The sequence below is a fragment of the Schistocerca gregaria genome, chromosome 3, assembly GCF_023897955.1.
Source record: "Schistocerca gregaria isolate iqSchGreg1 chromosome 3, iqSchGreg1.2, whole genome shotgun sequence".
Lineage (NCBI taxonomy): Eukaryota > Metazoa > Arthropoda > Insecta > Orthoptera > Acrididae > Schistocerca > Schistocerca gregaria.
The window spans coordinates 370,140,675-370,168,532 of record NC_064922.1 but is presented as its reverse complement, the minus strand read 5'-3'; the positions used below and the strand labels follow the sequence as shown (position 1 = coordinate 370,168,532).

Below are 27,858 nucleotides of genomic sequence, written 5' to 3'. Positions count from 1 at the left end.
ATGTCGTCATCGCTTCCTTATTTTACTCCTTCAGAGGTGTGCGTACATAACACGCCAGACGACATATGGGTGTCTTTCTTGGGAAAAATTTACGATCTAACGTCGCTGGTCAAACAGTATGAGGGAAGTGATATAATTAAACCGATTTTGGCGAATGCCGGCAAAGATATATCCCACTGGTTTCAAAAGGAAACAGGGCAGGTAAGTGGACATCATCAGTAACCACAACAGTAACTACGGATAAAGAGGAGTCTTTGATACGAGTCGTAGGCTTTGGCGAGTGACGTAAAAAACAGGCGACAAACGTCGTAAGTATTATGTCAAATATGGCATCATATCAGTGTGGATTCCTTCAATGTAGCAGACAGAAACAGTGAATAAAAAAATTAACAACGTCGCAAAGCAAGCATTACGGATTACGAATATTGCAGTGAAAGAAATAGTTTTTAGAACGAAAAAGAAATCGAGTAGGCGCTGTCGCAAAGACAGACTCTACCACTATGATGGACGAAGTGGAAAGAATTGATTCTGGTAAAAGTATTCGAAAATACACAACTCAAATAATATTGTTTGCTTTGCGACGCTGTTAATTTTTTAAAACCACTGTTTCACATACAGGGTGCTCCATTGATCGTGACCGGGCCAAATATCTCACTAAATAAGCGTCAAACGAAAAAACTACAAAGAACGATACTTGTCTAGCTTGAAGGGGGAAACCAGATGGCGCTATGGTTGGCCCGCTAGATGGCGCTGCCATAGGTCAAACGGATATCAACTGCAGAATGAGATTTTCACTCTGCAGCGGAGTGTGCGCTGATATGAAACTTCCTGGCAGATTAAAACTGTGTGCCCGACCGAGACTCGAACTCGGGACCTTTGCCTTTCGCGGGCAAGTGCTCTAACCAACTGCGTTAAAAAAAAAAAAAATAGAAATCCCCATTGTTATTACATATTCGTGTAATACGTAAAGAAATATGAATGTTTTAGTTGGACCACTTTTTTCGCTTTGTGATAGATGGCGCTGTAATAGTCACAAACATATGGTTCACAATTTTAGAGGAACAATTGGTAACAGGTAAGTTTTTTAAATGAAAATGCAGAACGTAGGTACGTTTGAACATTTTATTTCGGTTGTTCCAATGTGATACATGTATCTTTGCGAACTTATCATTTCTGAGAACGCATGCTGTTGCATCGTGATTACCTGTAAATACCACATTGCTCAAAATGATGTCCGTCAACCTCAATGCATTTGGCAATAGGTGTAACAACATTCCTCTCAACAGCGAGTAGTTCGCTTCCGTAATGTTCTCACATGCATTGACAATGCGCTGACGCATGTTGTCGGGCGTTGTCGGTGGATCACGATAGCAAATATCCTTCTTCTTTCCCCACAGTAAGAAATCCGGGTACGTCACATCCGGGGAATGTGCGGGCCATGGTATGGTGCTTCGACGACCAATCCACATGTCATGAAATATGCTATTCAATACCGCTTCAACGGCTCGCTAGCTATGTGCCGGACGTCCATCATGTTGGAATTTCATCGCCATTCTGTCATGCAGTGAAATATCTTGTAGTAACATCGCTAGAACATTACGTAGGAAATCAGCATACATTGCACCATTTAGATTACCATCGATAAAATGGGGGCCAATTATCCTTCCTCCCATAATGCCGCACCATACATTAACCCGCCAAGGTCGCTGATGTTCCACTTGTCGCAGCCATCGTGGATTTTCCGTTGCCCAATAGTGCATTTTATGCCTGTTTGCGTTACCGCTATTAGTGAATGACGCTTCGTCGCTAAATAGAAAGCGTGAAAAAATCTGTCATCGTCCCGTAATTTCTCTTGTGCCTAGTGGCAGAACTGTACACGACGTTCAAAGTCGTCGCCATGAAATTTCTGGCGCCTAGTAATATGGTACGGGTGCAGTCGACGTTGATGTAGCGTTCTCAACACCGACGTTTTTGAGATTCCCAATTCTCGCGCAGTTTGTCTGCTAATGAAGTGCAGATTAGCCACAACAGCAGCTAAAACACCTACTTGGGCATCATCATTTGCTGCAGGTCGTGGTTGACATTTCCCATATGGCTGAACACTTCCTGTTTCCTTAAATAACGTAACTATACGGCGAACGGTCCGGACAAAGGGATGATGTCATCCAGGATACCGAGCAGCATACATAGCACACGCCCGTTGGGCATTTTGATCATAATAGCCATACATCAACACGATATCGACCTTTTCCACAATTGGTATACGGTCCGATTCCCGGCGGGGTCAGGGATTTTCTCTGCCTCGTGATGGCTAGGTGTTGTGTGATGTCCTTAGGTTAGTTAGGTTTAAGTAGTTCTAAGTTCTAGGGGACTGATGACCTAAGATGTTAAGTCCCATAGTGCTCAGAGCCATTTTTTTTGTATACGGTCCATTTTAATATGGGTAATGTATCACAAAGCAAATACCGTCTGCACTGGCGGAATGTTACGTGATACCACGTACTTACACTTTTGTGACTATTACAGCGCCATCTATCCCAAAACGAAATAAGTGGTCCGACTAAGCGTTCATATTTCTTTACGTACTACACGAATAAGTAATAAAAATGGGGTTCCTATTTAAAAACAAATGCAATTGATATCCGTTTGACCTATGGCAGCTCCAACTAGCGGGCCAACCATAGCGCCATCTGGTTTCCCCATTTAAGCTAGACAAGTTTCGTTCTTTGTAGTTTTTTCGTTTGACGCTTATTTCGTGAGATATTTGGCCCGGTCACTATCAATGGACCACCCTGTATATACCGGTATCTGTTAAAAAAGAATAAAACGCCAGAAATTACCAAAATAAAAAATACGGATTAATTTTCTCAAAATACAGCCAATGTAACAGAAATAAACCATGCTGCTAAACGAAAGAGTCAAAACTAGCACACAAAGAAATTCAACTAGAAGTACACTTTCAGGCTCAGCTGCTTTTCCGAAGTCTGCTACAGTTGATAGTGGCTCCCATAATTCTCGGAAATCACATTTGCTTCCTGAATAAACGTAGCTCATATTATAGTCGGAAACACCGAAATATTCGAAATAAATAATTACCTGTAAATCGAATCATATTCGGAACTAAGCCAAACAAGCATCACAACGAACGTTAGTATGTATTCAGCCAATGACAATAGTACTGATTCGCAGATGATAAATTGAACTACATAGATCAAATATTCGGCGAAGTCGTAAATACAAGTAGGATATTGCGAGGAGCATCATATATAGCGACATACGATACAAATCAACCAGGCACCGAACATTCGTGTTTGCATTCGTTTCCTTCGACACCTCAAGAAAATTTGCGCATTACACTTAACACAGATCTCTCGCTACACTACAGGTGAGGCTCTTCCCACGAGTAGTTTTCTTGGCTTTAAAGAGAAAACTGTTGAATTATAACTTAAAATAGACCTCAGGCTACGATGCAGGTCAGCCTGTCAACACAGAAATCTTATCCTCTTTTCGTTGGCCAAAATGTTGTGTTCCAACGTCACCTAGACCTCAGGCTACAGTCCAGATCAGTCTGTCACCATAGAAAGCTTTTCCGCTGTAAGATTCGTTGGCTTCGCCAACTGACAACTACAATGTTGCATTCCAACCGAACCTAGATCTCAAGTCACGTTACTGATCAGTGTGTCACCACAAATACCGTTTCCACTGTAAGATTCATTGGCTTTACCAACCCACATTCAAATCATCACATTCCATCGTAAGACAGACCTCCGGCTAAATCAGATCTTTATCGTAACATGAGGCTGTTCTATTGACTCACGAAGTAACCATTCTCTCGGAAATACGGAACTTCTTCTCCAAAAGACGCGTCTCTCTTTTTCTCCACCTCTTGCTCTACATGTACTCAATTTTTGTCTACAAATTCGCTAACAACAACGTCAAACAATTGCCAACATCAGCACAATGCAAGAATCATGACACAGGAAGTCACTGTTAGACAAAACTAGACTAGAAATTAAAATTACAGTAATAGTGTACGCACCAGTACTTACCAATAGCGAATTAATATCTCCAGTAGGTTGGCGTCCAAGAAATTAAGGCTATCTGCGAACTATTAAAAATCCTGATACGTCAAAACCAAACAAGAAACAAAATTAACCAAACAAAAGTAATTGCAAACATTAAAATAAAAAAACAGAAATGCACCACCACTTGAAAAAAGTAACTTAACTCTCTTTCTTTGGAAAATACGTCCTCCGCACACTCCATAAAAACCTCAAACATGATCGATTTTGTGGAACATTCTTCCTCGAGACATACCCATTTAAATGACTATGTAGTTCGATGAACCCTCTGCCAAGCACTTAAATGTGAATTGCAGAGTAGTCATGTAGATGTAGATGTAGATGTAGTACTCAAATCCTCTTTTTCCCTCGCCAAATAATACTTTTTATTGCCCCTAAATACTCTTCAACTGTGTTTGTACATGCCCCTGATTTTTCTCCATAAATTCATGGCAATGATTCACAACCAAATGCATGTACCCATTTACCCAATTTCGTCTAATCCCTTATAACTAGCCCACCCATCTGACATAATGATTGATCCATCTGCTATATAGCTTTTTACTAACTGAAACACTGTACAAGCTGCCCTTTCTTTATTGCCTTAAAAATAATGTCTGGAGAAGAATGGTTCCCCGAAACAACTGCCCCCCCTCCCCCACACCCATGGTCCGACAAATATCATGCCCTATCTTACGATTTATTTTTTTGCCAAACTGCGATTTGTCAATTTCTTTAACCCCCGGTCCACCAGTTTTGCGACCGAGCGAGGTGGCGCAGTGGTTAAACACTGGACTAGCATTCGGTAGGACGACGGTTCAACCCCGCGTCCGGCCATCCTGATTTAGGTTTTCCGTGATTTCTCTAAATCGCTCCAGGCAAATGCCGGGATGGTTCCTTTCAAAGGGCACGGCCGACTTCCTTCCCCGTCCTTCCCTAATCCGATGAGACCGATGACCTCGCTGTCTGGTCTCCTTCCCCAAAACAACCCAACCCAACCAGTTTTGCCCCGTCTCATAACAATGTCGTCACAAACTTCCCGGAAAAATGAGAACCAGTCTCTAACAGTTTTGCGGCCTATTTCTGTCTCATAAGCAGCAAGCCAACCAGGAGATCTTAAATAGAAAATGTAAGAACGTAGTAAAATACTTTTCATAGGAAGTCTTGATTTCTCAAACCATGTCTCTAACGAATAGATCCCCACACAAAATCTTTTGCACGGCACCACATGAACAAATTGTTCCTGTGTTTATCCAAAAAGTTGAAAATAGGAAATCGTTGCTACAAACAATTAATTTGTGCTGTCTGGCGAAACTGGTGACATTCATTGATTCCCTCAATTCATCAGCCAATCTCATAACAGTGAAACGAACGTGAGAAATATGTTGTTCCTCTTTCTCACTCTTTTTCAGATCTTAAAAATCAGGAGCAGAACTTGGACCCCCACTTGCCTCATATTTTGAAAAGCAATTTCAAATCCCGTGCAAAGATTAACAGATTACTTTTTGGATTAACCTCCGAGACTATGATCGATAGAATGTAAGGCTACACAGAAATTCAATTCAAAACAGCACCAAAACGTGACGTCACAGCAGCCATTACGTTGCAGGTCAAAGCCGACGGTTAGTAGCGAACATTCCTCTAGACCCAGTGATCACTTCATGTAAGCACGTAGCGAGAGAAGCAACTTGAATGATGCAAAAGACTAGCGAGAGTAAGTATAATTCCTTTCGTATTGTCTGGGAGCCATACTTACAGAAATCGTCACGAAATATTAATCTTAGATCTATGAAACCTCAGGTGAAATATGGTTAACGAAATACAGTATGTGAATAGCATGAAAGTGTCTTCATTCAGAACACTGCACTGAAATAAATGTACCACTTAATAACAATGTAGAATATTATTGTAATTTGATAGGAATCTACGGTCCATTACACTTATTGGACAAGTTAGCTATCATAAGATGTTCAGAACTATGATTGTACTACACTGCACGGCAACAAACTCGTGGGCTCGTGGACTCTCTCTCTCTCTCTCTCTCTCTCTCTCTCTCTCTCTCTCTCACACACACACACACACACACACACACACAAGAGCGCGCGCGCGGAGAGTGCAAAAGTTCTTAAACAACTACAGTGTGTGGTACAGAGTCAAATATTTCCTGAGCCATTTAAGACATGCGAGAAGATGTTTTCCTCCCTAAGAGTATACTGAAGGGGGAAACAATTATGGTTCCGCCGATGCTCGTGTGTCTTGAAAGGTCACAAGACTGAATTAACATTTTTTTACTGGATATGCGTAATATGCAGCACTTTCAAGAGCCATGAGAAGAAAAGAGTTGTGAAATGACATTATATTCATTACGGAGTATGAAGGACTATAATGTTGTTAGTTGTTAGGACACCGCTCGGGCAATGAAATGACGTGAGGGCAGCACACTGCATAAACTTCGGGCGTAGTTTGTTGAATTTCCTGAAGGCTTCCCGAACCGTCTCGCATGGTATCCATTCAGTGTAAGGCTGGATAGTTTACTCTTGGTGCTGTGGTCACTTACGAAGATCATGCTCATAATCAGCTGTGACTGTTGTCCACATTGAAGCGAGACACACTGAAAAAGACGGTACCGACTCCTACTTAACGATAATATTGGTTTTTTGAGGGAGAGAGAGAAGAGAGAGAGAGAGAGAGAGAGAGAGAGAGAGACAGTATAATCAATGATGTAGCTCGATAACAGAAAGAATTTCTTTTCCTACTTTGGTCAAGATGTTGCGTCCTACATAATGTTTAATGCATATGAGTGGGAGTCATTCACATGCCATTCCCTGCTCTGATTGGCCAGTAAGTTTTGTATCATCTGCTGGTTTTCTTTCGAGGTGTTCCATAGTTTAATATTATTCATTTTATGCCATATTTCAAAGCTGATAAATGGAATGTTTTGCAGATTAGGCACTATATACATCCAATAATGGACGTCTCTGTACCATATGCACCACATGGTCCACTACCCCATATTGGACCTCAAGTACCAACTACAGCCTGGAGGCAGCTAACACACCCTCCATGGTGGGAAGATAAGAAGCTTATCGTGGGGAATCTCACAAAGCGAGCACGACCTATTCGACTACGTAACATGAACACTGGGGAGCAGTTCACGCTTACTGTAAGTGCATTCTATTGATATTACGTCACAGGGATAAAATTATCCAACTTTTTTTGAAAAACATATGATTCATTACGTGTTGAGTAAACAATTAAAGGAAAATTATATTTTTAAACTGTGGTGAGAGTAAATGCTGAAGGATGTGATTTGACATTCGTAAACGAGTCACCGATACTCGTAATTTTCTTCATTCGCGTTGTAGGTAAACATAACGAAGGACGTGCTTTACTCAGAGATTTCAGAGTACACTATCTTTTGTTGAATCTTTTTTCTCATTTCTGAGAGCTTCTCTTACATCCAACTTAGAGAACAAATTGGATAAATTTAGTCTAACAGAACAATAAGAATTACTGCTTAGTCCCTCGTACTTCTTTAAATGACTCAGAAGAAAAACCATGTGTTACGTAATATTATGCTGTGATACTGTTGAGTAGTCTGTGGAGAGACGAGAATATGTGATTTCCTTCGTCCTTCCGAAGTATCTACTACCACTGACTTGAGAACTTTAATTAAACACTCACATTTAAATAGTATTGCCAGTTAAAATGCCCATACTACCTAAATTCACACATTTGTTCATTTTGAAACTGTATAGCTCATACCCATATAATTGTTGCCTTTAGTTTTGGATGGTGGTACTCGTTGACAAATGGAGATTTTTACTGCTCCTTCTTAACTGTATAAAACATGGTGTCACTGTTGTCATTTGCCTCCGCCCTCAGTCAACATATTTTCACACTGTCGTGTTATTATAGGGTATTAAGTACAGATGTTATGACCTTCGGTGTACCGTTAAAAGCCTCTAGACACTAGAGTTGGGCAACACGAGTCTTTTTCCCGATTCGATTCCTACGATTCAATCTCACATTGCGAATCGATTCGTCCGATTCGTTCACGATTCTTTTACGATTCATTCTAATCTGCAATGGCACGATTCTTACGGAATGCAAAAAGTTCTAAATCTTACTCACAGATGGCAGGACATGTCTGAAATTGTCAATGGGGTTAGAATCGAACTGTCATGATAAGATATGCCAGAAATAGTTTATTTATGAATAAACATGCATATGACGTTGCAAGTGTGATTCTCGATTTATAGATGTAATGCCTTAATTGATGAAAAGTCACGTTTGATTTGATTGCATCTATTGTTTCATTTCAGTATGCCAGGAAAGAGGAGTCGATTTGTGCGAAAGCTTGAGCGAAATTACGTGGTATGCCATTTTCATTGAGTGGCTTGAACGTATCTAACTACATACGTCTGTTTTATAGTAACAAAATCTAGCAGTGAGGCAGACGTGGTTTGACTCATATCATCCTATGTTTTTCTGTGCTAAGATGTCTTTCCAAGTGCACATCACCCTTGTAATTCATAACGCAGCTGACAGCCCTTCCACACAGCAAATTTAGCTTAACTTTCATTTCTTTTAAATACAAAGCATAGATATTTTGCTTTTAGATGGTGGAGTGAACATAAGATATATTACCCGAGACTGTACCAGCTAATGTTAAGACGCTTGTGTGTGGTGGGAAGCTCAGTTCCATGTGAGCGTGTTTTTTCAAGGGCTGGAAATACTCTTACAGACTTACGACGACGTCTAACATCGAGGAAATTAAGAAAGATAATGTTTTTGAATTATAATTTATAAACTGTGTATCTGTGTGTGTATGTAGAACTTTTTCGCGAACTTATCCTGAACTGTATATGTTTGTGGCAATACTTGCTTTGAACTGTGTTTAAACAAGAAACTTTGATACAGTTATGCAAGTAATCAGTAATCTAATGCTGTAATGTGCATATTACTCTTGTTATTGCCATAATGTGTGGAAGACCGAGCTTAGCTCTGTTTCTTTTTGTAAAATCTTATTTTGTGAGAGAAGTTACTTATTCAAATAAAGTTGAAAGCAAACAGTTAACTCAATATAAATTTTCATTTCCGAAATACCAGCGATCAGAGGAAACCATGTCTAACCTAAAACATATCTAGGATGATTGTTACTATTGGATGTACGGTAAGTTGCAGATAATGTTATACCGCCATCTCACAAAATTTTTGATGCACCTCTGCTGTAACATCCAGTAGTAACAAAGATTTACGACATTGCGATATTAAATAATTATTGTGTAAAAATGAATTTTTTTTAGGAAACGCACCAATATAGATAAACTTAAAAATCAAAATCCGTATCTAAATATAAAATTTTATCCAAACTGTTAAAGCCGTTCCCAAGAAACACGAAATTCGCCTTTTTATTTAAAAAATTGTTTTGTGTAAAATCGCGTGCTGTAAGGAAAGACACCTGACTTTTTACGAAAGAATGGAACTATGTAGATTAACTCAAAAAGCAAAAACCAGTCTAAATACAAAATTTCATCCAAATCGTCAGGGCCGTTTTCGAGATATGCGAAATATAATACATAATCCAAGTGCTATTGCTCGAGTGTAAAGAAGGTGTGTATGTTTTGAATTGCATCTGCAACAAATAAGAGGTATGTATTTATTCATCATACTTGGATTTCTTGATTTTAATCGTGTGTGTCGAGAGCTGTGTACTCGGTGCATATCGTTGCTGTCATCACTAGTTTGTCTATTACTCTTGCAAACTCAGCTGACGTCGGCGCGGTGGCTGATGGTAGCGATAGTAAATGGGAAATGCCTTTACGCTCGTTCCCGTCAGCCACCGCCACTTATCAGCTTGGTTTTCACGAGTAATATTACGGCCCACTAACTTCGTTTGTTTGTTCTGAGCTTCCTTTGTTCACACGCATCCTCCACTTGACTGTCATCTGGCGGTCGTAATCATTCGGCATGATTCGGAAGTTGCCTTCGAAGAATAGCGTACTAAGAATCGATGAATCGTTGGAAGTTGGAATCGTCACGATTCGGAAACACGCAATCGTTCTTCCGATTCTTTTGAACGACTACTCGTCCGTATCACGATTCGATTTTTACGATTCCTTATTTAGGGTCGTTCAAATGAACAACTCATTCACGAATCGCCACAACTCTACTAGACACCCATACCTGTTAGTTCCAAAGAGATGTAGCTACTAGTTAGCTTCAGCCATCGGAAAAGGGCTTCACTGAATTTCCCAAGTTGTAACAGGAACTATATGCCAGTCTTCTTGATGACTGTTGAATAACTGTTTCCATATTTTTGAAATAATAATTTCGCGCACGACAGATGGTCCAGCTTACTCCAAAGATATTCGTTGAGCCACAGGTCATCAGTTTGCGACTGTAGAAAATCCACTTGATTTTCTTTCAGTTACATACAACGGTGCTTATTTTGTAGATAGGTTCATTATCAGGTTGATAAGATCTGACGAAAACTGTTTTTTTTCTGTGTTTCAGAGGTAGCTTCTATTATCAACAAAGCTACTGGTATGAGCCCAAATGAGCCACAGACTTTCTACGAAGAAAAAATATGGGAGTACGAGTGCTGCCGTATTCTTTAGAGTGACAATTCAGAATGATGACAACAGTGAAAGGCAGAAACGACACACACACACACATACACACACACACACACACACACACACACACACACTCACACTCTCTCTCTCACACACACACACAGGCTTTCGCTTTACCCCACAATCTCATTCATTTGTTAGAGTTTCATTACCCCGACGCTATACATACAAGGTCCTTCACCACATATATAAGACATTTCATGGCAGCCCTACGGCTACACAAGGCCTCTGCGAGGTATCCGCCAAAATAATATCAACCTAAAGAACAAACCACATCAAGTCTTGTCACACACTGAGGAAAACAACGCTTATAAATATAGGCCCTAACTACAGTGAAGCAGTATAACAAATCTACAACAATGTTACGATCAAAAATTACAAACAAAAGAATGTAGTTTGTACAAGTAGGCACGTAGCGACTCACTACACGTCACTACACAAGCATGAGGCAGCCATTTTGACGCTTTCTCCCTGCCTCTCTCTCTTTCTGTCTTTCGGTGCGCATAATCTCATTCACACACATCATGAATATTTCACTATGCTATCTCCATCTCCCTCTCATCCACAAACACCTCAAAACTTCTTAAAGGATTTCTTCGCTTCGCTATCAATGCTTCACTGCCGGGGTCTATACACTGATGAGCCAAACGTTATGGCCACTTAGGTAATATTTTGTTTGTCAGTCTTTGGAACGAAACACTTCACTGATTTTGCGTATCAGGGACCCGATAGTTCATTGGTAGATTTATGGAAGTATATTGCATTAGATGTGTATGGCGATGGCGCCCAATAGCGACCCAGATGGGTTCCATAGGATTTACAACAGGCGAATTTGGTCGGCGAGACATAAACGTGAATTCACTTTAATATTCCTCAAACCAATGTAGCACGGTTCTGGCTCCGAGGCAGGGACAATTATGCTGCTGAAAGGTGACATCGGTGTCGGGGAAGACATAAAGTATGAAGGGATGCAGGTGGTTCGCAGCTGTCAGCGTGTCCTCGATTACCACAAGTTACATGCAAGCACAGGAGAATGTTTCTCATGTTGCTGCCACTTCCCTGTGTCCGTGGTGCTCTGGCGTTCGTGGAGACGACCATTGATCTAGTGTGGCAAAAATGTGATTTATCCAAAGAGCCGACACATTTGCATTGATCGACGGTCCAATGCCGATGGTCCAGTACCCACTGCAGTCGCGGTTGGCGACGTCGTCGGGTCAACATGTGAACACCTAGGGGTGGTCTGTTATGAAGCTCCGTGTTCAACACTGTACAATGAACGCTGTGCTGCGAAACACTTGTGCGTGCACCAGCATTATGCTCTTTCGGCAGGGATACCACACAACAACATCTATTCTACTTTACAGAGCAGACAGACCTCCGAATCCTACATTCTGTGAAGAGTCATGGACGTCCAGCCATTTAGCGCTTAGTGGTGGGTTCACTGTCCTATTTGTTTCTGTAGATGCTCACGAAAGTAGCACGTGAACCTTCGACCAGCTTCGATGTTTTCGAGATACTCGTCCACTGGCCTTACATTATTATAATCTCTCCCTACCCACAGTCGCTTATCTCCGTTGATTTCCCCATTTGCAACCCATTCACAACTCGCCACGTGTCGCAAAATTACTAGGCGGCATCCAGCCTCAAGTGGGCAGTGGTCGTAATGATTTGGCTTAGAAAGCGTCCGTTGAGTTTATGAAGTGGTTTTGGCGTTTTTTCGACCACACATCCGCCGTTGGTGAGACGTCGTGAGAACCGATAGAGGTACTCAGGGTACCCTCCGCCACACACACCGTCAGGTGGCTTGCGGAGTATGGTTGTAGATGTAGATTTGTCTCGTCCCTCCCTCACCCCTTATCTCACGTGATACTTTTCGAAAAGCGTATTTTCAGTGTAAATACGTTAATCTGTGCTTGGTTGCGTTGGATTTGTTTAAAAACCACAGTTTGCTTAATTCTTTTTATTTAATGCTTGTTAAGACTAGTATTTAAGACAGAACGTAATCTAGAATCACTGTGAGAAAATATAATTTTAAAATACTCAAATAAAAGGAACTAATAAAATTCTTAAAGGAATATGTTGTGTTGGCAGAAGAGCCAACACCGCGTTACGAGAGGAGGCCGAAATGCACGCGTTTTAGCTCACGCAAGCTGGCGTGAGGAGGGAAGGACTATACTGACGTGAGGTCTGGAACATGACAAGGAATTAGAATTCAGAAAGCGGACGTAATTAGTTTCATAATTAACTTTAATACATTAATGATGAACGTCGCTCTTGACGGTACATGATTCACAATATTATCTGTTCAGAATACATTCTAGTAACTGAATATGGCGCCTTGCTAGGTCGTAGCAAATGACATAGCTGATGGCTGGATAAACTGTCGTCTCTGGAAATGAGAGCGTATGTAGCCAGTGAACCATCGCTAGCAAAGTCGGCTGTACAACTGGGCGAGTGTTAGGGAGTCTCTCTAGACTAGACCTGCCGTGTGGCGGCGCTCGGTCTGCAATCACTGATAGTAGCGACACGCTGGTCCGACGTGTACTAACGGACCGCGGCCGATTTAAAGGCTACCACCTAGCAAGTGTGGTGTCTGGCGGATACATTCTAATTGAGTCCATGGGGACTCGTGTGGTCTAAAGAGTGACTACTGTCCATTTGATTATCAGCAAAATCATCTGCTCCTTCAGCCTTGCTCGTATTTAGCCACTCCAAACCGCTGTCGCTTACATACAGAAACTCGGTAGAAAGAAAGGTGTTTAGCCTACCTTATTAAGGAATGCCAGAATAATCCAGGCATTTCTCTCCGCCGCTTTTCTGAGGAGCTGTTTGATCTCTTACTGAACGTGCAGCGCCAAGTCTTCCTTTTTCCGGAACATCTGCCTCATTGCTTTACATAACTTCGTCACTTCTTTCTGGCAGCACTTCTTCGTCCTGTAGACTTGTCTTGTCACGTATGGAACAAAACAGGCATGGTAACTCATTCTGAATGAGTGACAGCGTTGAATGAGCCGTCGAGTAACGAACCATTTAGGGGCTAAACACAAGTCGGGTCTGTTCGTTTACGCCGCGGCGTTCGGCGAGTCGTACGTTTGGCTGGTCGGTGCCGGCTGAGGCTACTGTGCTAGTTCGTGGCGCTCGCATAACCATGATTAATATTACTGTGTAGGATTTGGCCATGTTTTAACGGAGTAACATGTGTTACTCAGTTTAACCCAGTTTTTTCGCAATTTTACACTGTTTCTTGCGGAAAAAAATTACGTGACATTTTCCGAGCCATTCCTTTCCCCCATGTTTAGATTAGATTAGATTAGTTTTTCGTTCCATAGATCCGTGATGAGGAGATCCTCGTGGATGTGGAACATGTCATTTTTTTAAGCTGAAATAACAATACTAATAGTATGAATATATACAATACATCATTTGTTTCTATTAAAAAATTCGTCAGTGGAGTAGAAGGAGTTGGCCACTAGTAAGTCTTTCAGACTCCTTTTAAACTGATCATTATTTGTAACTAAATTTTTAATGTTTGCTGGCAAATTATTGAAGGTGAGTATTCCTGAGTAGTGGACTCCTTTTTGAACTAAAGTAAGTGCTTTTAAGTCCTTGTGCAGATCATTTTTATTCCTGGTATTGTATGTATGAACTGAGCTGTTTGTTGGAAAAAGAGATATATTATTTAGGACAAATTTCATTAAGGAGTAAATACACTGAGAGGCAGTAGTTAGTGTACCCAATTCTTTGAAGAGGTTTCTACAGGACGTCCGTGAATGTACTCCACAAATAATACGTATTACACGCTTTTTGACTCTGAAAACTTTTGTTTGACTTGAAGAGTTACCCAAAAATATTATACCATATGACATTATGGAATGAAAGTAGGCAAAGTTTGCAAGCTTTTTCATTTTTATATCGCTGTGTAAGCTAACACTCGAATTGCAAATACAGATTTATTAAGGCATTTCTGCAGTTCTGTGGTGTGCTACTCCCAACAGAATTTATTATCAAGTTGTAATCCCAGGGATTTAAGACTGTCAACCACTTCTATCTGCTCTTCTTCGTACTTTATGCATATGCTGGGTGGAAACCTCTTTCAGGTTCTGAATTGCATGCAGTGAGTCTTTTCGAAGTTCAATGTCAGTGAATTGGCATTAAGTCATTTATTAATATCCATGAAAATATCATTAGCAGATCTTTCTAGAACTACACTCGACATACTATTTGTTGCAATACTTGCGTCATCTACAAACAAAACGAACTTTGCTTCTGGCACTGTAACTGATGCGAGATCATTAATGTACACAAGAAAAAGCAATGGCCCTAAGATGGATGCTTGTGGGACACCACATATAATTTCTTCCCATTCTTATGATGACTGATGACTTAATTCACTAGTCCCTTGCACTGACACCCTTTGTTTCCTGTTAGCGAGGTATGACTTGAACCATTTTGCAGCAGCGCCCGTGACACCATATAATTCCAATTTATTTAAAAGGATGTTGTGGTTCACACAATAAAATGCCTTTGACAATCACAGAAATTGTTATTTAATGAATTAATTACACTTTTACTGTAAGTGTAAATAGCCTTCTCGATATTAGAACCCTTCAGAAATCCAAACTGTGTTCTTGATAATATGTTATTTGTGGTCAGATGATTGAGAAGCTGCCTATACATTACTTTTCTAAAGTTTTCGAGAATGCTGGCAAAAGTGAAATCGGTCTATAGTTTGATTGTATATCTTTATCTCCTTTCTTGAATAGAGGCTTAACATCTGCATATTTTAGCCAGTCAGGAAATGTCCCAGTTATAATTGACTGGTTACACAAGTAACTTAGAATTGTACTAAACTCACAAGAACATGCCTTAATTAACTTTGCTGATATTTCGTCATAACCACTAGAATGCTTTGTTTTTAAAGATTTTATTATGGATGTTATTTCTTTTGGTGAAGTGAGTGACATATTCATGTACCTGAAGCTAATTGTAAAGTCTACTTTCAGATATTCATGGGCATTATTTACTGATTCTGACAATCCCATTCTATCAGACGCGGTGAGGTTCGGCTCGATCGCCTCGCCCATTAAGCGCCTCACGCAATTCATGGAAGCTCCGTTTTTAGTGTTGCCTATAGATCCGCGCCATGCAGCACAGGGTACAGTTCTTACTCGAGTTTGCTATTATTAACACGCAGTCAGATTCGGCACGGCGAAAAGGAAATGTGATGAATCTTGCATCAGTCTCGGATTTGTTGATTCTAAAATGGGCGATGCGCATGCCACCGCTGACAATTTAATAAAACCATCTTGGTAGACATAACACAATACATGTTCGCTGAATAATGTGGAAAGCTACTTTCTATATCCCAACTTTCAGACCACTGTTTTTCGTCGAATTAACCCATTGCTGGCCAAAACTCTATCGGATTATTTTTTGCAAACTTTTATACATAAATACGTTACATTGATTGATTAATTGAATAAAAAGTTGCTTTGAAAATTTTCAGTTTATTAGAACAAAAACTACAGACCGTCCCGTTTTTGGAACATTGGCCAAATGCGCTATCCAAATTCACAACCTTATTCTCCATGCATAATATTGCAAGAAACAACACAAATAATAAATAAAGAATGTTTTAATATTATTGAATGTCTATTCCGTATGAAATGAAGCAAAACACTTGTCGTGAACACCAACATTGCACCTATAAAAAATTTTTTTTTTCTTTCAGTAAGCACATCTCTTCTGTGTTTTACTTGGCACAATGAAATGATTTCCTGGATCTAATCGTACATCTGTGCTCACCTGTCTTCCCATAACTTTGCTTCCTTGTGGTCCTCTGCGTTTTGGTACTGATCCTGTTTTCTTTGATAGGTATAACATCACTTTTCTCCGTCGGACATCCAAAAGTGAGAGCTTCTCATTAGAGTTAGCAATTTGGTATGCACGCCATGTGTTTACTACGCAGATATCTATCATTTGTGTGAATAATGGTCACCACCATTTCTTTGACCTTATCCTCGTCCTATAAAGTGATATCTGCTTGTCCAGTAGATCTACGCCACCCATATGGGCATTGTATTCTTCAATGAGATGTGGCATTGTAACAGATATTTCCTTTTTCTTTGCCCGTGAGTGTCTTTCAGTAGAACTCAGAGGAGTAATAGTACTGTAATTTGTCGTTACACATACTGGTTTGTTGTCACTTCATTTGACAACCATAATTTCGTTCTCTTTGTCAACCATGTAGTCATAGAATCCTCGTTCCTTTTCTTATGCCATTCTTTTCGACTCAATTGAAGGACATGCATTAGTTCGGATCTCTCTTATTGTTCCTGTGGCTTTCATTTTACTCTTTCAGAGTGTGATCAGTGTGTCAACACTGGTGAAAAAGTTGTCAAAGAAAAGCTTATAATTCGGATACTCTGATTCTGGAATCATGCTGGTTAGTTCATTTATTACCCTTGCACCTAAAGGCTCCTGTTTGTTGTCAGTCTTGCCACAGTTTGGCGAAAAATTATAAAGAAAGCCATTGGAACTTGTAAGACACCAATTTTGTATCTAAATTTGATAGGCTTTCCCCTCAGAAACATTTTAGCTGAATGTTTGCCATAATAACATACCTTCATTCCATCAGTTGAGAGTTCTGAATGAAATACGCCAAATTTACCAAATTCCTATTTCAGCATTTCGAAGTACAACCTCAGTTTGTACATCTTGTCATTTCTGTCTATTTTGGAGTTGTGGTTGAGATGAAGGAATCTCCTTATTTCCCGAAACCTTTTTCTTGTCATGGAGTTGAAGACTAAAGGAACAGCGACATCAGGAGCCTGTTTCCAGTACATATTCTCATGGGGAAGCTTGTGATAACCACTCAGAAGTAGTAGCCAATAAATGATTTTAGTTCTTCTTTGGTTAGCAGAAAATTTATTTTGTTCTGTTGACAAGCATAGATTTCGCTTTGTTCAATAAAATCCTCAAACACCTGGGGCACTGTCTTATTTGCTAGACATTCCGCAACATAATGTTCGTTGCTCTTCCCTGGTTCACTAGTGTTTGTGTACGTTGGTTGACATTTATACCACTTACATTTATATTTTTTTTGTAGATAACGTACCACTTTCTGCTCCATCTCCTAACGCTTTCCTGCTTTTGACTTCTGGAGGTACAACTGTAGCATTGGTTTCATCTCGGCTGGTTATGAGCTCTAAAGTACCGGCTACATCTTGTACAACACACTCATTGTTCAGTATCTTTTCGTCAATGTCTTCTTCATCTGTTATTACATCTGCATCGGGTGGAATAATCGAAAATTCTACGTCATCATCTTAATCGTCACTCTCTTGATGGATCTCTAGTTCTGCTAGAACGTCTTCAAGTGTAAGTCCACTCGGCATGTTTTTATCCTGTTGGAATCGTAAAATTCGAATAGAATATGAAAAAAAGCGGATGTAAAGAACGTAAAATGCAATTCTTCTGTGTATAGTACGTGTATAAAAGAATAGGGCACATCAACAATAAATGATAGCGTAACAAGTCATTGTCCCATTATTGGGATGCATAAAATATATCGATACTGCACTTACTTGAAAAAATCTGAAGTATACTTAATCTTACACGGACATCCATATGTTCATAACAAACACGCCCAGACAACTAAATCACAGCCCATTGCCGTCCAGGAACTACCAGCAAACATACAGTGCTGACAAGTGCGAGAACAAAAAATCTGCAAGTTTATAATTTTCCTGACGTGAAGTACTTGGAAAGAAGTTATTTGTTTTACATTTTTAGGCATTACAGATGTTAGTTGAACCTACAGGTGCAACAATAAAGGCTAAAAGCTCCATTGATTACATAGAAATAAGTCCCAAAACAGGGACAATGGCCAGTAATGGATTAACTGTCTCGCACAAGAACTACTTGGTTGCCCTCAGCACAACAATCAGCTTCCAAATGAATGAGTCAGCTGATGTTTCTGCCTGGTCATCTTGCTGATACAAGGGATGTTCAATAATTAATACAACACATACTTTGCTCTACTAATTTTGGTCGAAAAAATGCGGAATTTGTTGTGGAACACCGTGTAATATTCCTGCTTCAGCCCCTATAGTTTAATGAAGTTCCGATAGGTGGCAGTGCTATACGTAGCTTTCATAATGGCTTCTTTTGCAGAGGTACGTTCCAAGCAGACAGCTGTCATTTTCTTTTGGCAGAAAACCAGAGCGTAGCAGATGTTCATAGGCGCTTGCAGGAAGACTACGGGAACCTGGCAGTGAACAAAAGCAAGGAGAGTCGTTGAGCGAGGCGTCTGTCACCATCGCAGCAAGGTCGTGCAAACCAGTCTCCCCCGTGCCTGCCGGTCGCACACAGCTGTGACTCCTGCAGTGTTGGAACGTGCAGTCACTATTATTCGAGGTGATCGACGGATCATAAACACCTCGTTGCACAACTGGACGTCTCTGTTAGTAATGATGACATACTCGTCCACCAGCCGGCTTACTCAAAGGTGTATGCCTGCTGAGCTACTCGCCGCCTAATAGAAAAAAAAAGAACAACAAAGGAAATCTGTGCAGAATTACCTGCATGATACGAAAGCTGATTGTGACAACTTTTTGTCGATCATTGTCACAGGCGGTGAAACATGAGTTCACCACTTCGAAACGAAAACAAAACAGTAGTCCATGGAGTGGCGCCATACCACCTCTCCTCAGAAGAAAAAAATTCAAAGCTGCACTCTCAGCCTATAAAGTCATGGCGATGGTCTTTCGGACCCTGAAGGGGTTATTCTGTTTTAGATCCTACTTCATGGTATAACGATTAACTCTGAAGTTTATTGTGCTAACGCAAGTAAATTGAAGAAACGACTTCAGCGTGTTCGTCGCCACAAAAATGCAAAAGAACTTTTCCTTCTCCACGACAACGAAAAGTCTCATAAAAGTCTGCACACCCGAGAGGAGCTCACAAAATTTCGCTGGACTGTTCTTCCTCATCCAACCTACAACATGGATCTCGCACCTTCCGACTTCCATCTGTTTGGCCCAATGATAGAAACACTTCTTGGATGCAGCAAGACTTTGGCTCCAGTGTCGACCAATAGAATAGTACTGTGCGACCATAAAGACTCTCCCAGTAAGAAGGCGTAAGGCTGCCGCGTTCAACAGAGATATGTTGAAAAATAGAGTGTTGTAGCCAGAAGAATGGGGAATAATATGGCGTAGTGCAATCTTGAATAAAACCAACCTGCTTTCAGAAAAAAAAAACGTGTTGTATTAGCTACTGAACGGCCCTCTTAATTGTACGATATCCATATAAAACATTCAAGCGAAGAAGATTTGCTTATGTGCACATTGTTGTCAATTAACACCACCAGAAAAGGAATTTCTAACACGATTAATAATTTTTTTTCAAATCAGTCATCTCGAATGGAATGATCGTTTCGATATTTGTACAGAAAGGGCCAAGACAATGATAGGTAAAACGGTAGGAGTAGTACACTAACAAAAAGTAAAGCGCCAAACTGTAGTTACAGCCATTGTATCATGTACAGACAAGCACTAGCAGTAAAGAATTGCGTTAAATCAAGCCCTCTTCTGTGCCGATATTTTTCAATATCGCGTGGAGATTATGGTAGCAGACATAACACCGGGGTTAGATGGTTATCTCGGGGTAAGATCTTTAGAAGATTATTCGAACTGAGAGCTGAATTACGAACTTGTATGACTGACATTTCTTCTAAATTTAAAGCGCTTTAATTGTGGGACTTTGCTGTTCAGTCTAGCTTTCTGGCAGTTCTATTTGGAAAAATTAATGAATTAAACCTGTCCTTACAAGTAAAACAGGCACCAGTTTTCAGCTAATGACAAAATAACTTCCTTCAAAAAAAGATCGATTTTTTGGATTGTCTGTAATGGCAAGAGAGAACTATAAAGCTTTCGAACACTGAATGTCTTCGGTGGTGAGACAGCAGATTTCTTCATGTGGGATTATGTTAAACACAATGTGTGTATATCTCGCCTGTACGCGACCTTGGCGACGCACACGGGAAAATTGTGGATGCAGTAGCCTCCATCACTCCAGACATGCTTGTGCGCACATGGATTGAGGCAGCGTATTGTGTAGACATTTTACGGGTTACAAAAGGTGCCCATGTAGAAGTGTATTAATTTTTTGTACTAAATTTTTTGGCCTACTTTGCATAATGCAAATCCCAAGTATGTATATGTCACAGCTTTTTTTATAAGTGCATTTGGAAATCAGTGAGGTTTAATGTGGAAACTTAACGTATTCACATCATTCGAGATCGTTACAATGTAGACCTTGCGGAGCCCAACAATTCCTACGTGGGCGTGTGCGTTCACTAATATCAATCAAAATAAACAACGATGTTATTGACGCTCTCTTTTACGTTACGGTGACCCTGCTGATAGTGGATTTTTTTTCTTTCTACCATTAGTAATTTCGTGTGGCTCAACGATTTGCTACAAGTCTTTCGATTACACGGTACTTCGGCGGGCTTGTTTGTCCCCAATCTGCCACAGTAATCCTACTGGGGGAAAAGGGGGCCCATAGTTTACACATCGTTTCTGGCTAATTGTCACATCATTGAGAGGTGAAATACTACGTGGTCCGACCGGGATTCTGTCCTGCAACCTTTCAGCTTCCAGTCGTTCACTGTATCACTTGTCCACCAAACTTCGACTTCTTGCTGTTGACATGTTGGATCTCTGACTGTACAGTTTTTCCAGATTTCACCAAGTTCCCATACTTTCCAATTTCAGCAGAAAGTTTAAATGCACTCACATTAGGGCTTACATAACATTTATTACGTGTGTATATGCAGACAGAAGCGACAAGTGAAAATTCATACCAAGTCTGAGATTCGAACCTGGGTCTCCTGCTCTCTAGGAAGATGCGCTAACCACTACATAACCCTGGCACAATGGCTTTGCACAATATTCCCAGCACAATTCCCTCCTCAATCCAAATTCCCACACATGCCTCAACCCACTTTGTGTTCCCATAAACTCGAACGGCATTGCAGAAGCTCTGTAACTGCATTGAATAGCATCTCAGCATCAAACGAAATGAGAGATCATACCTGAAACCCAGGTATCGGTGCGAGACTAGATGGTTCCAAATACCATTTTAACTCTCAGGCATCTGTGGGTATATATGCAGAGTGAAGCAATAAACGAAAATTTGTACCAATGCCGAGGTTCGAATCCGGGTCTCCTGCTAACTAGGCAGATGGGGCAACTATACCGTTACCCAGGCACAGTGGCTTTGGACAACTATGAAGACAGCACGCCTCCCTCCTCAGTCCGAATTTCCATTAAGCCAAATGGGCTGAGGCGTGTATTGGAATGCAGACTGAGGACGAGCCGTGCTATCTGCGCAGTTGTGCAAAGCCACTGTCCCTGCGTAACGTAATAGTTAGCCCATCTGCCTAGTGAGCAGAAAGCCCGGATTTGAATCCCAACTTTGGTATAAATTTTCCTTCGTCGCTTCACTCTGTATGTATACATCATACATATTTGACACTTAGAATGGTCTCTCGAGACATATACTGTAGTTTCATTTGATTACATTTTTCTCTCGTTTCCTGCGTGGTCCAATATTAAAACGGTATGATTTGGCGCCATTTGAACGAAGAGAAGGGAAATTTCATCTGTAGTTGTGTGTTTGGAATTCTGAGTAAATGAAATTATACAGGGTGTTACAAAAAGGTACGGCCAGACTTTTAGGAAACATTCCTCACACACAAATAAAAAGAAGATGTTATGAGGATATGTGTCCGGAAACGCTTAATTTCCATGTTAGTTTCGTCAGTATGTACTGTGCTTCTTCGATTCACCGCCAGTTGGCCCAATTGAAGGAAGGTAATGTTGACTTCGGTGCTTGTGTTGGCATGCGACTCATTGCTCTACAGTACTAGCATCAAGCACATCAGTACGTAGCATCAACAGGTTAGTGTTAATCACGAACGTGGTTTTGTAGTCAGTGCAATGTTTACAAATGCGGAATTGGCAGATGCCCATTTGATGTGTGGGTTAGTACGGGGCAATAGCTGTGGCGCGGTACGTTTGTATCGAGACAAATTTCCAGAACGAAGGTGTCCCGACAGGAAGACGTTCGAAGCAATTGATCGGCGTCTTAGGAGCACGGAACATTCCAGCCTATGACTCGCGACTGGGGAAGACCTAGAACGACGAGGACACCTGCAATGGACGAGGCAATTCTTCGTGCAGTTGACGATAACCCTAATGTCAGCTTCAGAGAAGCTGCTGCTGTACAAGGTAACGTTGACCACGTCACTGTATGGAGAGTGCTACGGGAGAATCAGTTGTTTCCGTACCATGTACAGCGTGTGCAGGCACTATCAGCAGCTAATTGGCCTCCACGGGTACACTTCTGCGAATGGTTCATCCAACAATGTGTCAATCCTCATTTCAGTGTAAATGTTCTCTTTACGGATGAGGCTTCATTCCGACGTGATCAAATTGTAAATTTTCACAATCATCATGTGTGGGCTGACGAGAATCCGCACGCAATTGTGCAATCACGTCATCAACACAGATTTTCTGTGAACATTTGGGTAGGCATTGTTGGTGATCTCTTGATTGGGCCCCATGTTCTTCCACCTACGCTCAATGGAGCACGTTATCACGATTTCATACGGGATACTCTACCTGTGCTGCTAGAACATGTGCCTTTACAAGTACGACACAACATGTGATTCATGCACGATGGAGCTCCTGTACATTTCAGTCGAAGTGTTCTTACGCCTCTCAACAACAGATTCGGTGACTGATGGATTGGTAGAGGCGGACCAATTGCATGGCCTCCGCGCTTTCCTGACCTCAGCCCTCTTGACTTTCATTGGGGGCATTTGAAAGCTCTTGTCTACGCAACCCCGGTACCAAATGTAGAGACTCTTCGTGCTCGTATTCTGGACGGCTGTGATACAATACGCCATTCTCCAGGGCTGCATCAGCGCATCAGGGATTCCATGCGACGGAGGGTGGATGCATGTATCCTCGCTAACGGAGGACATTTTGAACATTTCCTGGAACAAAGTGTTTGAAGTCACGCTGGTACGTTCTGTTGCTGTGTGTTTCCATTCCATGATTAATGTGATTTTAAGAGAAGTAATAAAATGAGCTCTAACATGGAAAGTAAACGTTTCCGGACACATGTGCACATAAAATATTTTCTTTCTTAGTGTGTAAGGAATGTTTCCTGAAAGTTTGGGCGTACCTTTTTGTAACACCCTGTATACAGGGGTTCCACGTGCTACCCGGGAGCCAGAGAAAGCGGACCCCCATTACCTCAGGACACCCTGTTTGGCAGTAGCGCACCTGATGTAGTCGAGGATAAAATGCATTTTTCTGTGATGAGGCATGGCTGCATTTAGGGAGGTACCTCGACTCACAGAGCAATCGTCGCTGAAGTTCTACAAATAGTCATCAGTTACTGTAATGAGTCTCTAAATGACGTGGATACGGAAGTGTGGTGTGCATTTACTGCAAACACGATTTATTGCACCTATCTTTTCTCGCCACTTCATAACATCTGATATACTGCAATATTTTTTCAGAAAACTACCAACTATCGAAAAGATCTCTGTGTATTTCCTGCATGACATTCATTGCAGGTGCACAGATCGCCACTTCGCCTGTGGCATTACAGGAGAAATTTTAATCCTATCCATCTTTCAAGGATAGCAATGGTCAGCTGAAAGAGCAAATGTCTGAATCCGTCAGTCGATGCTTCGTACATGCCAGTCTGAAGTGCTAGAAGGCACAATGGTTTTTTTTTCGCCTACACCTTTCCAAGCCTAGTTTAACCGCTGAAACGGATACGCCCTATGCAACACTGTCCGTGAGCGCCATGCGGTGAGCGGGATGTGCCTGTAGGGGTATCTCACCTACATCTACGTGATTACTCTGATATTCGCAATAAATTGCCTGGCAGAGGGTTCAGTGAATCACCTTCAAGCTGTCTCTCTAACGTTCCACTCTCGAACGGCACGCGGGAAAAACGAGCATTTTTCTGTGAGAGCCCTGATTTCTCTTATTTTATCGTGATGATCAATTCTCCTTATGTAGGGGGGTGCCAAAAAAATGTTTTAGCAATCGGAGGGGAAAACAGGTGATTGAAATTTCATAAGAAGATCCCATCGAAACGAAAAACGCCTTTGTTTTAATAATCGCCACTCCATTTCACGTATCATGTCTGTGACTATCTCCCCTGTTTCACGATAATACAAAACGAGATGCCCTTTTTTGAACTTTTTCGATGTCATCCGTTAGCCCCAACCTGATGCGGATCCCACATCGCACAGCAATACTCCAGAATAGGCCGGACAAGTGTACTGTAAGCAGTCTCTTTAGTAGATCTGTTGCACCTTCTAAGTATTCTGCCAGCGACCCACAACATTATCTGTACGATCGTTCCAAGTTAGGTTATTTGTAATTGTAATCCCTAAGTATTTAGTTCAATTCACAGCCTTTAGTTTTGTGTGTCTTATCGCGTAATGGAAATTTAGCAGATTTCTTTTAGTACTGAAGTGAATAACTTCATACTTTTCTTTATTCAGGGTCAACTGCCACTTTTTTCACCATACAGATATCTTACCTAGATCATTTTGCAATTCGTTTTGGTCATCTGGTGACTTTACAGGACGGTAAATGACAGCATCATCTCAAACAATCTAAGACAGCTACCCAGGCTGTCTCCTACGTCGGTAATATAGATCACGAACAACGGAGAGCCTACAACACTTCCTTGCGGAACGCCGGAAATTACTTCTGTTTTACTCGATGATTTTCATCTACATCTACACCTACATTTATACTTTCCGTCTATTACTATGGATTATGACCTTTCTGACAGGAAACCATGAAACCAGTCATACAACTGAGGCGATATTCCATAGGCATGTAGTTTGATTAGAAGACGCTTGTTAGGAACGGTGTCAAAAGCCTTCTGGAAACCTAAAAATGTGGAATCAATTTGACATCCCCTGTCGATAGCACGCATTACTTCATGAGTATAAAGAGCTAGTTGTGTTTCACAATAACGATATTTTCTGAATCTGTGCTATGTGTCAATAAGTCGCTCTCTTCGAGGTACGTCACAATGTTCGAACACAGTATATGTTCCAAAACCCTACTGCTAATCGACGTTAGTGGTATGGGCCTTTAATTTAGCGCCGGCCGGTGTGGCCGTGCGTTTCTAGGCACTTCTGTCTGGAACCGCGTGACCGCTACAGTCGCAGGTTCGAATCCTGCCTCGGGCATGGATGTGTGTGATGTCCTTAGGTTAGTTAGGTTTAAGTAGTTCTAAGTTCTAAGGGACTGATGACCACAGATGTTAAGCCCCATAGTGCTCAGAGCTATTTTTGAACCTCTAATTTAGCGAATTACTGCCACTCCCCTTTTTGGATGTTGGTGTGACTTGACCAATTTTCCAGTCTTTAGGTATGGATCTTTCTGTGAGCGAGCGATTGTATTTAATTGCTAAATATGGAGCTATTGTATGAGCATACTCTGAAACGAACCTGACTGGTATAGAATCTAGACCGGAGGCCTTGCCTTTATTAAGTGATTTAAGCTGCTTTGCTACACTTGTATGTTTTTCATCTTGGCAGTTGTTCTTGATTGGAATTCAGGAATATTTACTTCGTCTTCTTTGGTGCAGGAGTTTCGGAAAACCGTGTTTCATAACTGTCATCAGTGACTTCACCGTTGTTATCGCGCATTAAAGGTATTGATTGCGTCTTGCCACTGGTGTGCTTTATATATGTCCAGAATCTATTTGGATTTTCTGCCAGATTCCGAGACGGAGTTTCGTTGTGGTAATTATTAAAAGCACCTCGCATTGAAGCACGCTCTATATTTCAAATTTCTGCAGAAATTTTCCAATCTGGGGGATTTTGCGTTCTTTTAAATTTGGCATGCTTTTTTCGTTGCATCTGCAGTAGCGATCTGACACGTTTTGTGTACCATGGGGGATCAGTACCATCATCTATTACTTTATGTGGTACCGGTATATATCTCTCAATTGCCGTCGACACTATCCCTCTGAAATCATTCCACATCTTTTCTACGCTTACATGATCAGATCGGAAGGAGTGAAGACTGTTTCTTAAAAAGGGGTTAAGAACATTTTTATCACCTTTTTTTTAAAATAGATGTGCTTTGCGTTTCTTTTTGATGGTTGTAGGTGTTACAGTATTCAGCCTAGCAGCAACTGCCTTGTGGTCGCTAATCCCTGTATTCGTCACGATACTCTGTATTTGTCCAGGGTTATTTGTTACTAAGAGGTCAAGTATGCTTTAGCATTTATTTAAGCTTCGAGTGGGCTCATGAACTAATTATCCAAAATAATTTTCTGAGAAAGCATTCAGTACAATTTCGGATGATGCTTTATGCCCGCTGCCGGCTTGAAACGTATAATTTTTCCAACATATCGAGGGTAGATTGAATTCATCACTGACTATAATTGTATGAGTGGGATATCTATTTGTAATGAGACTGAAGTTTTCTTTGAACTGTTCAGCAACTATTGGCTGTCCCGTACAACATCGCAGATGCTGTTTATGTCGTAAGTGAAACATATTTTTTAATGCTCTTTCCTCATCTCGTTGTGTCCTTCCTGTGTTTATTTTATCAAAAATTCAAAAGAACACTTGACTCAACAGGGTGGCCGAATATTAGAGTGGGGCACTTGAAATAATTCTACCGGTTTTACTTTTGCAATGTTGCAGTGTTTTAGTGGCTGCTATGGCAATTCAGTAACAGGACTTGTGTTTTATGTCGACAGGTTTGCTGTGAAGATAAGCTGAAGCGAATAGTGGAACGCGCTCTTCCGTTTAACACACATGGGTTCAGCTACACCTACAAATTTGAGGGTCGCGTGTTGGACTTCAACAAGACCCTGCACGACAATGGCATTCCTGATGAGAGAGATCGCTACCTCAGTGTGGGATTGGACGAAAACTACTTTATTCCAGCGCTTGCAATGTACTTCAATGACGACCTAACTGTAGCATGAATTATGCGCAGCGTCTGCCGTAAATTGTCTGTAACGTCTCTATCTTGGTAATTTTATATGTATTTTTTATATACTATTTCCAACCAGATGTACTC

General features: G+C 41.0%; 1 protein-coding gene across 1 annotated transcript; it reads left to right on the top strand.

The window, feature by feature from the left end:
* LOC126355376 (cytochrome b5 domain-containing protein 1) lies at positions 1-27,775 on the top strand. The gene is made up of 3 exons (XM_050005671.1): positions 1-201; positions 7,006-7,224; positions 27,533-27,775. The coding sequence occupies exons 1-3, from the start codon at positions 1-3 to the stop codon at positions 27,761-27,763; spliced, it is 651 nt and encodes a 216-aa protein (XP_049861628.1). The 3' UTR covers positions 27,764-27,775.
* Positions 27,776-27,858: the final 83 nt, after the last annotated feature.

Excerpts from the sequence above, each read along its gene's own strand:
- LOC126355376 (XM_050005671.1), top strand. The coding sequence starts at position 1 with ATGTCGTCATCGCTTCCTTATTTTACTCCTTCAGAGGTGTGCGTACAT. Across the intron at positions 202-7,005 it reads TTCAAAAGGAAACAGGGCAG|ATTAGGCACTATATACATCC; the intron begins GTAAGTGGACAT and ends AATGTTTTGCAG. Across the intron at positions 7,225-27,532 it reads GGGAGCAGTTCACGCTTACT|GTTTGCTGTGAAGATAAGCT; the intron begins GTAAGTGCATTC and ends TTATGTCGACAG.